Here is a 16,454-nt window from a genome sequence, read left to right on the forward strand (position 1 = left end):
AAATCTGTATTACTTCTAGAGCTTGATTTATTAGATCAGCTAACAATGTGTTTGCACTGACACCATGGCCAACCACATTACCTGGACATCCTAATGTAAAAAGTGATATGTATGTATATTAGGAGGAAAAGCACCATTTATTTGTTTAATCCTTTCATGTACCAAAAACAAGGGCCAGATATTCCACTTCTGTCACTGCAGCAGATTTGGCTGTAATTTGGGTAATTATGGGGTCATTATGCAGAATACATTCTGATTGAAATGCTAATCTCCCTATGGATTGTCAATATCTATTCTGTTTCACTGTAAACTTGTTTTTTTACTTTTAGGTCATAAAGGGTTTATCTACTAATAAATCAGGGTTATAAGTCAAAGATGTAAACTGAGGAGGGGGAAGGATGGGAAGACCCTGCTGGCTGTGAGGATTTCTCTTCACATGAGCCCCCTGGAGCATTGTTACTTAGAAAGTAAGTAGTAACGTTACATAAATTCCCTGTCTATGTTGAGGTCAGCACCTAAAGAATTGAATTGGTTTGATCTCCCATATTTTTCTCTCTCTTTTGTTGGAAACTGTCCCATTAATACAGTGAGTTTGATGTCTCTGACTCTTTGTCCAATCTGGCAGAAATGTTCTCCCACTGGTGTCTCTTTCCTCTTCTTGTTGATGTGTGAATTAAACCTTTTGTGCAGTGGTTGTCCTGTATCACCCACATATAGAAAAGTTGGCCATTTTGCACACATGATGAGATGATATGCAGGAGAAGATGACATTGATGTTAAGATGTGAGTGAGAGTTTGTAATGGGCACTCTCTCCATAGTGTGGATGTCTGCACATGTTTTACACCTTTTTGTAGAGTGGGTGAGGTTCTGTTTTATGCATTTGCTCAGTGCACTCCTTACCATCATTTGCTTTAAGTTAGGTGTCTGAAGGCCAATATAAGGGTCTATTAAACATGGCAGGAATTCCGCCTCAAATTAAAACCCATAGACTTCTATGGGATTGCGCACTCCCATTCACACTTCTGAATTTCTGCTTGCTGAATTCCGCTATTTGAAATTCAGAAGTGTTAATGGGAGTGCGGAATCCCATAGAAGTCTATGGGCTTCAATTTGGCCGAATAAGATCGAATTACGCAAGCGGAAATTCTGCAATGTGAATAGACCCTAAGGGTTTCTGGGAATCTTTCACTTAGTCTGTCAGTGTGCAGTGTTGTTTGAAGTTTTTTTTTATATTTTGCGCAGAACCTCACCTTGGGGGGTGGTAGGTGACCACCTTCTCTTCAACTTAAAAATATTTTCTGCAGTGAGATCTGTGACAGGCTCCTACACATTAGACCAAAGGAGGAAGTGAAAAGTGCTAGGGCCTATTCACATGGCGGAATTTCCACTTGCGGAATTATGCCTCAAATTAAAGCCCATAGACTTCTTAAGAGAAAATTAAGCTGTGTGGAAACATAGCCTTAGGGTCTATTTACACGGCAGAATTTCCGTGCCTCAAATTAAAGCCCATAGACTTCTACAGGATTCCGCACTCCCATTCACACTTCTGAATTTCCGCTTGCGAAATTTCTACATGGATTCCACAGAAATTCCGCAAGTGGAAATTCAGAAGTGTGATAGGGAGTGCGGAATCCCATAGAAGTCTATGGGCTTTAATTTGAGGCACGGAAATTCTGCCGTGTAAATAGACCCTAAGGCTATGTTTCCACACAGCTTAATTTTCTCTTAAGAAGTAATTTGATTAATATATGTGACTCAAGGATTTCTGTTGAAGAAATGTTGTGGAAAGAAGCATAACAATGCCACAGTTAAACACACAGTGGAAGATATTCAAAATCCGATGTATTCCGAGTTACCTCAAAATGAATACTTTTTTTTACCTGATATTTTCTTTTTTTTTTTTACTGTAGTTTTTATTAAAGTTTTTCACAAAACAAAACAAGAGCATATGAAATGGAACAAAAGCATAACCCGGGACGCAGCCCAGTGCAATTATGCCAGGAGCGAAAGTCAGGCCAATATAGAGATCTGGGTATGCAGAACATCCATTAAGTCACAGTATACAGCCCCAGTCTCAAAATAACCATCAAACTGAAGCAATTTCGGTTAAAGGAAAGAGTCATGTATCTGAATACATGGAGGAGAGGGCTTAAAAAGCGCCCAAACAGAGGACAGGGGAAGAAGTCATGAACAGGGGTACACAAAATACAGAAACAACAAAACACGAACACGATGGGGGGGAGGGAAGGGAAGTAGGAAAAGAGAAGGAAAGTGGAGAAGGGGAGAAGTGAAGAGAGGAAGGGGGGGGGGAGAAGATCAAGGAGGTTGCCTGTCAGAGAAACGGTCCCACAGTTCCCAAACTGAGAGAAAGGCAGGGATAGAGTTATTCAAATAGGCTGTGAGGTACTCTAAAGAGCGTATTTCCCGTATATAGGGGACAATAGGTCAGATTCAGAGAGAGGAAGAGTCCTCTTCCAACATTTAGCAATGAGTGTCTTAGCTGCCAAAAGTACATGCATCAGAGAAAAAAGAGACAGGAGGACAGCGCCTAGCGTAATTCTGTGAGAACCAGACAATTTACCAAGGATCCGCAATATAGGTGTTGTGCTCACCTGGCAGGACACTTGGGTTCATGCACGTAACCCCTCTGTATGGGGTACAGACGTATGGATCTCGAGCTGCAGCCTGCAACTTGTGGGACCGGTCACCTTCCAGGAGTGGGGGGCGATATTGTAGACAACTGTATATGGCGAGGAAAAAACTCCGTTGCCCTGGCGCTGCTTTCATACGATCCACTTCAAAATCCATGACACGGGATATGGTATAACCAATATGTTTTTATTTCTCCATAAAAATGGTTAAAACATATGACAAATGGCAAAACATGTTTCGGGAATATAATTTCCCTTTCTCAATTGCTTAAAATTAGCAAAATATAGCCTCTTTGGTATCAATGCTGAAGCATTGGTGGTGCAACTCACAGATCCTTCTCTGCATACACATTGAGACTCACTATGTAACTCCTTTTTCATTGGGAGATATACTGTACACCCCATTATTGGAATGTTCCACTCCCATCTCCACATAATCCTATAGTCAGGGCGTCCTTGGTGGCCTGGACATACTTTATTCCGCACACGACAGCCCCTAAGGTTATGCACCCCGACAGCCTTCCCATTTCCTTTATACAGGCAGTCATACCGGGCTTAGACTTGTCTACTTGGATATCTAGGGGAGTCCAAAAGTCGCCTGAATCGTGATGGCCTATTGATGCCTTTCTCAGATTTAGCTTCTCATTATGACCTACCACGACAGGACTTTTACAAATTTCTACAAGTCAGGCATTTACTACAACATCTCACCCCCCACTCAGGTGTAAGGGATAGCTCTGCCTTTTGTTTATTAATGTCTCCACGTTAGGGCTTAAAACTCTTGTACCTAGCTTTTTTACAGTCCCAAACTGATTCCAAACCCTAAGATTATGGGAAAGAGACTTGGGAACATCATTTGCTTTGGCATCATGGCAAGCGGCATTCCTTCAAACACGCATCTATCATATACTATGGACTTGCCCAGTTATCCAACAATACTGGGCGGAATGTGCAGGTCTGTTCAAAGGAATATTAGGCAGAGGTGTACCGTGGTCACCACAGTCGGTACTGTTATTCTTATCTTTATCTCAAATACCCAGACACAACAGGGAACTCTACTGTATTATATGTATACATGCTAAACTCGCTTTGGTGAGTCACTGGAAATCGGCGGTTGTTCGCTCCATGGACACCTTTCCTTGATACTACTGTTGCCTGTCTGAATAGTGTATTTTTGTAATATTTTATCTAACTAAGATTTCTAGTTTACTTATATGCTTAATATGGATCTGATCTAATTTCTCCAGAGCTGGCAGATGTGTTGTAGGCAGAATCTGGAAATTGAATTTTCACTATCTGCTTCTGTAAGTTAACTTACCCAGCTGTACATGGACTGTCACCCTGGAAAAGGGGTGCACCTTTGTTTGGATCTGTGTCCCTAGACGCTGGATGATGGTCCAGTGTCTGTTTGAGTGTTTTTTTTTTCCTTCTAGGAATTTTTTTTCCAGGTGCACATATCTGTACATTAGGCTGGGCTCAACATCTCAGTAGGACCATATCTGTCTTTTAAGTTAAGTTTTAGTCTTTAGCAAGACCAAACAGTAAATGCAATGCAGGCTGTCAGGGGTTCCAAGGCAGAAAGGATGCTGCTGGCATCTGCTTCGAAAGTGTATGTTGCCTTTATGTTAGTGGTGGATTATCCTGAAATTTAGTGGTTACATATACTGGTTTAGTGTGTGCTGGACAATGTTTAATTAGGGATCCATTTGGCTTGCCGGTCTGATTATTTTTCAAATACCACCTATGCAGATAGCTTTTCACTGTGTCCCTTTTTACCTACCAACCCCTCCTCCCCCCCCCTTTTTTTACTACATATTTTTTTTATTTTTGCATAGCACGAATATTATATGTACTATATATATATATATATATATATATATATATATATATATATATATATATGGCTCCAACTGAAGAAAGAAGCAGCACACCAAAGGATGCAGAGGAGTAGCGGGTGCAAGCGGGCCCAATCGCAGCCCGGGTCACTGGCAGCAGTAGTGATACACAGTGAAGTAAAGCATCCCGCAGCACTCCAAAGTAGTGAACAAACAAAAGTTTATTTCCCCATGGTAGGATACAACGTTGCGACTGTCACCACGGTCTTTTTCAAGCATGTAAAGGGACACAATCCTCCCATATTTATATGGGGTACAATGAAAAAAACGATTTGGTGCTCATTAAATAAAATCGGGCAATAGTTTGAATACAGATGTACCGGTAATTACACATGAAATGTACAAAGTAATAGGTGATATACAGTGTGCAGTAATGTTTCCTGGCGAAAATAGAGCTATACAGTATATACATTTTGACCAATACAGAATACTATGTCCTTTTAGCTTTTTAACACTTTACTAACTTTACATGGCTCTACATATACACACTCCCCTTGACTAATATATCCATCCACATTTAGATTCCTTTCCACTATACCATCCACATATAGATTCTTTCCTATCATACACTTTCATTGCACTCACCTATCTTGCTCTATCTATTCATAGTCCATTCATATAGTCCCACACATATACATTTCCTCCTGACTAATGCACCCCTTCTATCATATACTTTTATTACATTCATCCGACTTGCTCTATCTAATCACACAGTCCGGGACACTGCCCGGCTTCAACATGGTTTCCGGGACTTCATTCATCACATATACGCATGCGCAAACCATGCGCATCCCTTGCCCTTTAGTGTCATGGCGTGCACGAGATCCGGAAGCACAGTGAGTGAGTGTGGACCGCGATACGTAGCTCTGTTGCTTGGCAACGAGCTATGCTGTCCTGTGATTGTCTGCACTCTGGCTGGTCTGCGGAGTCCCTTACAGCCGTGTACACACACGATGTCAGGGAATGGCCGCCATTGCCATGGACTGGTGAGTGTTTCATCACGAAGAGTGTTCCCTTGATTGCTTTTAAATTTAAAGGGGTTCTCTTTGCTTTAGACATCTTATCCCCTATGCAAAGGATAGGGGATAAGATGCCTGATCGCGGGAGTCCCGCCGCTGGGGACCCCCACAATCTTGCACGCGGCACCCCCTTTGTAATCAGTCCCCAGAGCGTGTTCGCTCCGGGTCTGATTACTGACGACCACAAGGCCGGTGGCGTGTGATGTCACGCCTCTGCCCCTGTGTGACGTCACGCTCCGCCCCTCAATGCAAGCCTATGGGAGGGGGCGTGATAGCTGTCACGCCCCCTCTCGTAGGCTTGCATTGAGGGGCGGAGCGTAACATCACATGGGGGCGGAGGAAAATCTGTCGCATGAATAGACCCTAAGGGTAGGTTCACACTGTGGAATTTCTGAGTAGAATTTCTGCCGGAGATCGAGCCGGGCACTAAGACCGCATGGACTACATTGCCGTCCCCATAGATGGCAATGCATTTCACACCATCCCCTGATAAAGCCGCTCCTGGCGAAACTTGTCGGAGTGTGGTGTGGGGCTGGGGTGAGTCCTGTTTCAGTGGTACGTGTGGTGTATTGTTATACTGGCTGCTATTACTACTGCTATTTGCACTATTGCTATTTTTTGCACATCTTTCTATATTGGCTGCTATTCTTACTAATATTGTTTGCACAGCTTTAACTTGTGATTTATTGGTTATTGCACTTATACGTCAATGCAATCACCTATACGTATATACTATATATTTTTTTAAATATTTGTTTGCGGTTGCTATTGGTTACATCACATGTATTTACTGATATATGAATTGGTTTAGCACTACTTTGTTGCACCTACCTCCCAGCATAAGAGTTGCACGCCTTATAGCACCAGCACTTTATATACACCAGCCAGTCTTCGACATCCTATATTAAATTTTTTCCTCTATACGAATTGGGTTCCATTGGACAGGAATTTCTCACCCCAGTACCCCCTCCTCTTTTTAATGACAAAATTACATGGTTTTACTCTATTATATATCATCTATTAACCAGGGAGTATTCCAAAATCGATGAACTAGATGACAACTTGAACACATGGGAAAAGGAGATACAGATCATGAAAACTAAAAAATATCAGCGAGATTCTACTGACACCCAGATGAATAGGATCTATAGATGGCGCCAAAACAAATTCTGAACTTTAAAGTGTACCTGTCATAGTGCAAAAAAAAAGTGACATGTTACTCAGGACCCAATCCTGGTCATGGGAATATAATTTTTATGTGTCTCGGACCTATATATCCAGAGATATAAGCATTTATCTGCTGGTGAGTTACTTTTTCATTGTGCAGGCTGGAGGGGGCGTGTCTGTCTGTCTCCCTCACAGGAGCAAGCCTGGGCAGTCAGCCAATCAGTACTCTCTACTCTGTAACCCTTTCCTCTCTGGTTTTATGCTGTGTCATGTGTCAGAGGAAGATACTTTGAGCTTTCCTGCATTAATCAGAAGACATTATGGTGAATTCATAACAGGATAAAATGTATAAATATAAGAATAGATCTTTATAAAATTAGTGCAAGGATTTTTTAGATAAAAGTACAGCATTTTTATGAATACATGTTCTATCTGTTTTATCTTCTCCTAGTAAAGCTGGATGCTTATCAGCATAGCTGTCACTATGTGTGTCACTCATCTTTCACAGACTCCTGAATGTCTGATCAACTTCTTTGTCATTCAGGAGTCCGAGAAAGCTTTGACTATTTCAGCATGCTGGGAGTTGTAGTTTAGTAACAACTGAAGCTGCAATGTATGTAAATAACTGTGTTAGAGCAGTGTTGCCTCCAGCTGTTTTAAAACTACAGCTCCCAGCATGTCCACACATCCTTTATCTGTAGTTTTGCATACACAATAGAAATCTCCTATACTGGATAGCGGTATGCTTTACGGCCGGAATCCAGTATGCTGTAAAATCTAGACTAGTCTGTCTGGCTAAAAGACAGGCGACCCCTAGTGGTGGCTAATTTGAGCTTGAATTTCAGGTGAAAATGTAAATTTTTTTTAACAGGTGTATATTGTGAAATGTCATATTATAATGAGTCCTGCAATATATGAAAAGTTTTTACAATGACAGTGCTTCTATAAGAAGAACATCTTCGACATCATCATTAGCATCTACAGGTGCAGATTCGACAACATCATTGGTCTATAGACAACAGTTCTCTGGAAAAAAGAGGAAGATGGACTATGGCAACACAGGGAGAAATACATCCACGAGATCAGAATCAGGTGAGTGCAAAAATAATTAATCTTACTGATCATGTACTCACTGAGGCACAAATTAAAGTATTGAATTTGGGGGTCGAATTATTCAGGAACCACAAGAAAAAGGTAAATTCCCCAAACCCTTATGCCTAAGTCAAAATGCTTTCCAGAACTAGCACCATTTCCAGAAATTGATCTCTTCGTCAAACTGGTTTCAAAGGGATTTGACAAAATTCCTGAAACCAGAACAAAGGATAATCTCACATACAAACAACGTCAGGCACTACATGAGATACCATTGTGTCTGGAAAGATACCATTGTGAAACCATCGGATAAAAGTGCCAAAGTTGTACAAACGTAATGTTACAAAACAGAATGTAAAACTTACTTTTAACCCCACCTCAGCTTTTTTTATTGATTTACAAAATATTTTAAATAAGGCTGTAGAACAAGGCATTTTAACAGTAAAACAAGTGGAAGCCCTTTTACCAACAGAATCCACAGTGGCATCCATTTACTTACTCCAAAAAATACCCAAAAATGGCAACTGGCCAGCAGGAAGACCGATTGTATCAGGACGCGGAAATTCATGTGGCCGGTTATTGATTATCATCTTTCTTCCATTGTAGAGACTTTGCCATCATTTTTAAAAGACACTAATGACGAATAAACCTGATTTGTTGTAGTGCGAATAACCCTGATTTTAGGACAATAATCGTGTGTTCTTAGCATTTCTACCTCATTGGATCAGCGCCTAGAAGCTAAAAACTTTTCTACCACCATGAGATTTGGAGATAAGGTTGTCAATGAGGATGTGAGGGCAATGGAAGTACGACCTTGAAAGTGCACTATGGGGAGAGAAGCACACCAATTCCTCCACCGTGTCTGAGCCACCATAAGGGACTTAGTAGTGAACAGGCCATGGATCTTTGTAAGTTTGATACAAACAGACGGAAGGTTCAGAAGTGCATAATTAAAGGAGAACGTATGCAGAGAAGAGGTACTCAGGGGAAGTATATAAAAACTAAAAAGCTTCAAAGCTACCACACATTATTTAAAGGTGCAGATTTACATTGAAATCTACAGCATAAAATGTGCAGCTACAAATATACGCAGGACACTGTACGTGTGAATACACTCTAAGGGTAGGGTCACACATGCTGTATTTTGCTGCATATTTTTGGCAGTTTATTTACCTACCCATTGACTTTAATGGGTAGAAAAATATGCTACAGCAAATCCGCAGCAAAATACGGTATGGGTCACACATCCTATCCTTACTGTAAGAAACACTCAGTATATTGTGGTTTGCATGATGTGTCTTATCTTAAAAAAATAAGTTAATTACTCTTATTATAATAAAGACAATAAATACAATGGCCTCAATATACAATAGTTTCAACATACACTGTTTTTTTCTGGACCATTGTAAGTTGAAACCAGACTCAACATATGTACAGACAGTCCAGATCTGTGAAACATGTCAATGGCCGGAAGAACTGACCAATCAGAATGGGCATTTTACTGGTAAAACCCCCTGTATTACTGAAGCGTATGCACTGTACAGTACAGGGAGGTATTACATGTTCTGTATTACTCTTTACCTGTATTACTGAAGTGCATGCACTGACTGGTGTCTGGTAGCGCCCCCTACAGTACAGGGAGGTATTACATGTTCTGTATTACTCTTTACCTGTATTACTGAAGCGTATGCACTGACTGGTGTCTGGTAGAGCCCCCTACAGTACAGGGAGGTATTACATGTTCTGTACACTTTACCGGCTCCTTTGGACACCAGGTGAGGGCGACTCCATGTTACTTTTTTAGGACATTGCCTGTCCTGTACAGGACCCCGAAGAAGATCCTGTCCTCTACATAGACCAGTGTTTCCCAAGCAGGGTGCCCCCAGCTGTTGCAAAACTACAACTCCCATCATGCCCGGACAGCCTTTGGCTGTCCGGACATGATGGGAGTTGTAGTTTTGCAACAGTTGGAGGCTCCCTGCTTGGGAAACACTGACATAGACAGTGATTACCGCTCCCAGCAGATCTTTCTTACTTTTATATGTAAGGACTTTGCTTTATCTATATTAGTTATCTACTTATTTTTCTTTAATTTTCACTTTTTCCTATTTTTGGATGACATTTTGGTGCCTTAAGAACCAATTACCAGGTTTCCATAGAGTTCTGGTCTCAACATACAATGGTCGTTCCGGAACCAATTAATATTGTAACTTAAGGGACAACTGTACATGAATAACAATTAACTGGTACTGTCATGGCAGGGGGTGATTTATTTTTCATGTTACCAAAGACAGCCATGCAGTTCTAATATAAATTGCATAGTAAAGGTAGATTCGGTTTCATGGGGGTGGGTCAGGATAAGGGGGAGGGGCTTTAGAGCCCCCCCCCCCCCCCATAGGGTTTATATAGGTTCCTTCTTGATAGTCATCTTGCAATAAGCAACCAGTTCTTCAAGATAATGGAGCCCAGCTTGGTGCTACTGCTATTGTGTTTGGCCAATCACCCTGTCAGTCAAGCTTTTCCAACACCAGTAAGTGAAAATCCCATTAACTCTAAACTATATGTCTCTTACTAAATTACGAGGGGCACTAACACTTTGCACAGCAGAACTGTCCTCATTTCTATACAGTAATGTAATTTTTTTTTTATTTGTAGGTGACTGAAGCTGATTTTTCAGGTAATTTGCAACTTAAGACTTTTATGCTTCTTTTATTCCATTTTACTCTATAGCCAAGATATTCTCCTTCTCCTATAATATACAAGAGACCGGACTTTTTCATTTTTCCACTTTAGTTTTTTTCCTTCTTCTAATAATCATAACACTTTCAATTTTCTACCTACAGACCCATAGAAGGGCTTATGTTTTGTGCCACCAATTGTACTTTGTATTAACATCAATCATTTCACCACAAAATATACGGCAAAACCAAAGAAAAAAAAATTGTTTGGTGAAATAGGAAAAAAATTGAAAATTTTGGGGGGGTCCTGTTTTCTACGTAGTGCTTTTTTCAGTAAAAAGTGACACCTTATCTTCTTTTCTGTTGGTCCATACAATTACAATGATACCCAATTTATATTGGTTTTGTTTTATTTAATTAAGCTACTTTTAAATAATTATAACTTCCTGTACCAAATTATTATACTTAAAACTGTCCTCTTCTGACCTCTATAATTTTCTTATTTTTCGGTGTACAGGGCTGTATGAGGCTCCTTTTTTTTGCACTGTGATCTGTAGTTTTTATCGGTACCATTTGTTTTGATGGGACTATTTGATCACATTTTATTGCCATTTTTATCTCTAGTATTTGAAGTAACCAAAAATACGCATTTCTGGACATTGGTATTATTTTTTACAATTATGCCATTGACCGTGCATTTTAATTAACGCTATATTTACACTTTTTTTTTTAGTCCCAATAGAGGACTATTACATGCAATTTTGCATGCACTGTTCAATGTAGGTCCATAGCACAGCATTAATCAGTGTTATGGGACTTCATTCCAAAGATTGGTGATGGTCCTGGCTGTGTGAACCCTCATCTGTAAGTGATACATATCCTAGCAATATGTCACTACATAACAGGAAATTATATGTCATTCAAAACAGAGTATGATAGAGTAAGAGAAACTGAGCTCTGATATGTGTGTGTATAATATATATATATATATATATATATATATATATATATATATATACAGACTGGCCACTAGACCCACGGTGCTCAATGGGTATACAGATAGTTGTCTTAAAAGGCTTGTAGGAAGGGAGTCCCTGCTGTGACTAGTAAAGTTTTCTTTATTGCTCCACAGGGGGTTACAATGGACAATGATCCAATGTTTTACAGTATATCATGTGATGCTTTCTTAAGGAATGCAAATGACAAGGCATCACATTATGTGAAATGTTGGATCTGTCTTGTCCATTGTTACACCTGTGGAGCAATAAAGAAAACTCGAGTTGCGTTTATCTTTCCTAAGAGTTTCCGTTTTTGCATTTTCATTTTCTCCTCCTTACTTTAAAAAAATCATTACTCTTTCAATTTTGCACCTAAAAATCCATGTGATGGCTTATTTTTTTGCGCCACTAATTCTGCTTTGTAACGACGTCAGTCATTTTACCCAAAAATCTACAGCAAAACGGAAAAGAAATTCATTGTGCGACAAAATTGAAGAAAAAAATGGCATTTTGTAACTTTTGGGGGCTTCCATTTCTACGCAGTGCATTTATCGGTAAAAATGACACCTTATCTTTTTTCTGTAGGTCCATACGCTTAAAATGATCCCCTACTGATATAGGTTTGATTTTGTCGTTCTCCTGAAAAAAATCATAGCTACATGCAGGAAAATGTATACTTAAATAATTCTCATCTTCTGACCCCTATAACTTTTTTATTTTTCCGGGGCGTGTATGGGGCGGTATGAGGGCTAATTTTTTGCACCGTGATCTGACGTTTTTATCGGTACCATTTCTGTATTGATCGCTTTTTACTGATTTTTTCATGATATAAAAAGGGACCAAAAATACGCTATTTTGGACTGTGGAATTTATTTGCGCATACGCCCTTGACCGTGTGGTTTAATTAACAATATATTTTTATAATTCGGACATTTCCGCACGCGGCGATACCACACATGTTTATTTTTATTTACACATTTTTTTATGGGAAAAGGGGGGTGATTCAAACTTTTATTAGGAAAGGGGTTAAATGATCTTCACTTTTTTTTCACTTTTTTTCAGCAGTGTTATAGCTCCCATAGGAGACTATAACACTGCACACACTGAACTTTTACACTGATCCCTGCAAAGCCATAGCTTTGCATTGATCAGTGTTATAGGTGGTCGATTGCTCCAACCTGTATCTCAGGCTTAGAGTAATCAATCGCCGATCGGACGTGATGGAGACAGGTGAGGGGATCTTCGCTTGCGTGCTAGCTGATTGGGACATCGTGATTTTATCGTGATGGTCCCGATCAGCCTGACTGAGGGGAAGCTTTCACTTCCATTTTAAACGTGGCGATGATCGGCGCTGCACGCTATTAGCCCAGGGTCCCAGCTATCATTAGCTGCCGGGACCGACCCGGTATGACACCCATTTTATTTACCGGGACCGGGTGCAGGGCGTACAGGTATGCCCTGTGTCATTGTGAGGTTAAAGGGGTACTCCCGTGGAAAGCTTTTTTTTTTTTTTTAAATCAACTGGTGCCAGAAAGTTACAGATTTGTAAATCACTTCTATTAAAAAATCTTAATCCTTCCAGTACTTTTTAAAAGATTTCTAAAGAGAAATCCAAAAAGAAATGCATTTCCTGTGATGTCCTGACCACAGTGCTCTCTGCTGACCTCTGTTGTCCATTTTAGGAACTGTCCAGAGAAGCATATGTTTGCTATGGGGATTTTCTCCAGCTCCTAAAAAGGATAGCAGAGGTCAGCAGAGAGCACTGTGGTCAGGACATCAGAGGAAATGCATTTCTTTTTGGATTTCTCTTTAGTATACAGTTTCTAAAAAGTACTGGAAGGATTAAGATTTTTTAATAGAAGCGATTTACAAATCTGTTTAACTTTCTGACACCAGTTGATTTAAAAAAAAAAAAGTTTTCCACGGGAGTACCCCTTTAAAGGGGTATTCCAGGAAAAAACTTATATATATATATATATATATATATATATATATAAATATATATCAACTGGCTCCAGAAAGTTAAACAGATTTGTAAATTACTTCTATAAAAAATATTAATCCTTCCAATAATTAACAACTGCTGAAGTTGATTTGCTCTTTTCTGTCTGGCAACAGTGCTCTCTATTATGTCCATTGCGGGCTCAGCAGGTGATCGCGCATCATACCCGGTGGGTCCCGGTTGCTATCAACAACCAGGACCCACGGCTAATACCGGACATCGCCGATCGGGCTAATATCCGGTATTAAGCCTTTAGGTGCTGTGATCAAAGTTGATTGCGGCGTCTAAAACAGGAGATTGCCGTTGCTGGTTAGCTCAGTGGGCTGTTCGGGACCGCAGTGAAAATTGGGGCATCCCGAACAGCTGAGAGGACAGCGGAAGGGTACTTACATTTCTTCCCGTTGTTGGTTCGTCTCTTGATTGCTCCAAGCCTGAGATCCAGGCTTGAGCAATTGAGCACAGATAACACTGATCAATGCTATGCTATGGCACAGCATTGTTCAGTGTATGCAATTGGATTTCCACAGCAGAAACATCTACTGTAGAAATTCCGCTGTGTGCACAGCGCAGCAGCATCCTCCGCATGGAAATCTCTGCACGGTAATTCCATTGCTTGTGTATAGCCTCAGGGTCTATTCACATGGTGGAATTTCCGCCGGTGGAATTCCACCTTAATAGAAAGCCCAATACACTTCTATGGGACTCTGTGCTCCATTCCGCAAGTGGGATTCCCGATGAGTCAATGGGAGTGCGGAATCCCATAGAAGTGTATTGGGCTTTCATTTCAGGCAGAATTCCACCAGTGGAAATTCCTCTATGTGAAAAGACCCTTAGTAGAGACAGAGTCCTGCTGACCCCACCCACATAGAGTGATTGACAGCCTTCTCTATACACATATTGATAGAAGGAAAGCTGTCAATCACTTTGTGTGGGCAGGGTCAGCAGGACTCTCACTGTCTCTCCTGGGGTATGTTCACATTCTTTGTATCGTTACCAAAACATACTACATGTGACTGTGCTGTTAGGACAATAATTCAACATAGTAATCCCTATTTCATCCAGGGCCACGAACACATCAGTAAATAATACATATTCTAGCAAAAAAAAACATCCTTCCAATCTTTACACAGTTTTTTCTTAAAATGTGACGATCCTAAATATGCATTCTGCAACAAATCCCAGAGTCTATAGTATTGTGACTGCAGAAAACACTTACAAGAGATCTTACATCAGGCATAGGCAACCTTCGGCACTGCAGATGTTTAGGACTACATCTCCCATGATGCTCTTTCAGCCAAAATGCTGCAAAAGCATAATGGGAGATGTAGTCCAAAACATCTGCAATGCCGAAGGTTGCCTATGCCTGTCTTACATAATAATGTCTCCATGCCAGGGAGCAGTGCTGAGCTTGTCTGTGTCCCGGCTGCAGTCTGAGATTTAGGACTCCAGCATGAGTCTGAAATCTATAAAAAAAAAAGGCTTGCGGCCAGGACTGGTAGAGAGACCCCTAGTGGTCATTTTTTCAAAGTGGAAAATTAAATAGAAAGAAGCATATTATATTTTTTTTAGTAACATGGTATTGTAAAGTTATTCTGCATACATTAATCTATAATATTTCAAAAGTTTTTATTTGATGAAAGGTACCCTTCAATTTCTGTCTATTCCACCTGATTCAAGATTTTACCATTTGATCAACTATCTATACTGTCCACTGGATTGATGACTAAGCAGGAACTTTATTGCAAAAAAGGTTGTGAATGTAAAGTGAAGGGAGTGTGATTTATTTTTGGCCATGTTCACACGACAGAATTTTCGTGCGTATTTCAACGGGATTCTGCTGCTTCAATTGGCAGAATTCAATAACCTCTACGCATTTCTGAGTGGTCCTAGTGGCGTCATATTCTGCCGGCGTTCCGCTGTTGGCGGAATGTCCAATTTTCCGCGTGGACATTCCACCATATGATAATAGCCTTAGGGAATTCCGCCTTAAAGGGGTAGTCCGCTGCTCAGCGTTTGGAACAATCCGTTCCGAACGCTGGAGCCAGCGTCGGGAGCCTGTGACATCATAGCCCCGCCCCATCATGACATCACGCCCCGCTCCCTCAATGCAAGTCTATGGGAGTGGGCGTGACGGCTGTCACGCCCCCTCCCATAGACTTGCATTGAGGAGGCGGGGCGGGACATCATGAGGGGACAGGGCTATTACATCACAAGCTCCCGGCTCCAGCATTCGGAATAGTTTCTTCCAAACGCTGAGAAGCAGACTACCCCTTTAAGGGTCTATTCACATGTACAGTATTCTGCATAGATTTGATGCGCAGGATTTCAAGTTGTGTTCAGTCATTCAGTTTACATTGAAATCTGCAGCAGAAAGTCCTGCGCATAATACTGTACGTGTGAATAGACCCTAAATGAAAGCCCAATACACTTCTATGGTATTCTCCTGTTGACACTTTGGAATTTCCCATCAACAGGAGTGTGGAATCCCATAGAAGTGTATTGGGCTTTCATTTTGCTGTGTGAATAGACTATTATACTGCGTATGGTACAAAAGGTGATACTATTGCATTGTGGGGCACAAAAAAGAGCATTTTGTCCCGTGTGGTGTACTATAACCATCTAGGGCTGCAGCTAATTTCTGAGACGCAATCATTCAGTAACAGTGTGGTGGTGATGTTGTTAAGTTGCTATTGAATAAAAACATTCATGGCATTTCTTTTGTTCCTTTCATAGTGTTATTACAGCTAATATAGGTCTTTGTGTAGTGCACCCCTTTAGAATATATATATATTTTTTTTGCTGGGCCCCCTAAATAGCTAAAAATAAACAACGCACTATATATATATATATATATATATATATATATATATATATACATACATACATACATATATACTTATATATCTATTGGCTATGTAGATCACAGTGTTTCTTTATGCAACAACATATTA

General features: G+C 40.5%; 1 protein-coding gene across 2 annotated transcripts in view; it reads left to right on the forward strand.

Annotated features, from left to right (window-relative positions):
• The first annotated feature begins 377 nt into the window (after positions 1-377).
• LOC130361260 (embryonic protein UVS.2-like) overlaps positions 378-16,454 on the forward strand; it is a 37,544-nt gene continuing 21,467 nt past the window's right edge. The window contains exons 1-3 of one of the 2 annotated variants that reach the window (XM_056564037.1): positions 378-467; positions 7,671-7,825; positions 10,481-10,502. In XM_056564037.1, the coding sequence (XP_056420012.1) occupies positions 7,784-7,825; positions 10,481-10,502 (64 nt within the window). In that variant the 5' untranslated portion in view covers positions 378-467; positions 7,671-7,783. Of the gene's footprint in view, positions 468-7,557; positions 7,826-10,480; positions 10,503-16,454 lie in introns of those variants that run through there. The other variant, XM_056564038.1, reaches the window with a different exon arrangement.

The sequence above is a fragment of the Hyla sarda genome, chromosome 3 (assembly GCF_029499605.1).
Source record: "Hyla sarda isolate aHylSar1 chromosome 3, aHylSar1.hap1, whole genome shotgun sequence".
Taxonomy (NCBI): Eukaryota; Metazoa; Chordata; class Amphibia; order Anura; family Hylidae; genus Hyla; species Hyla sarda.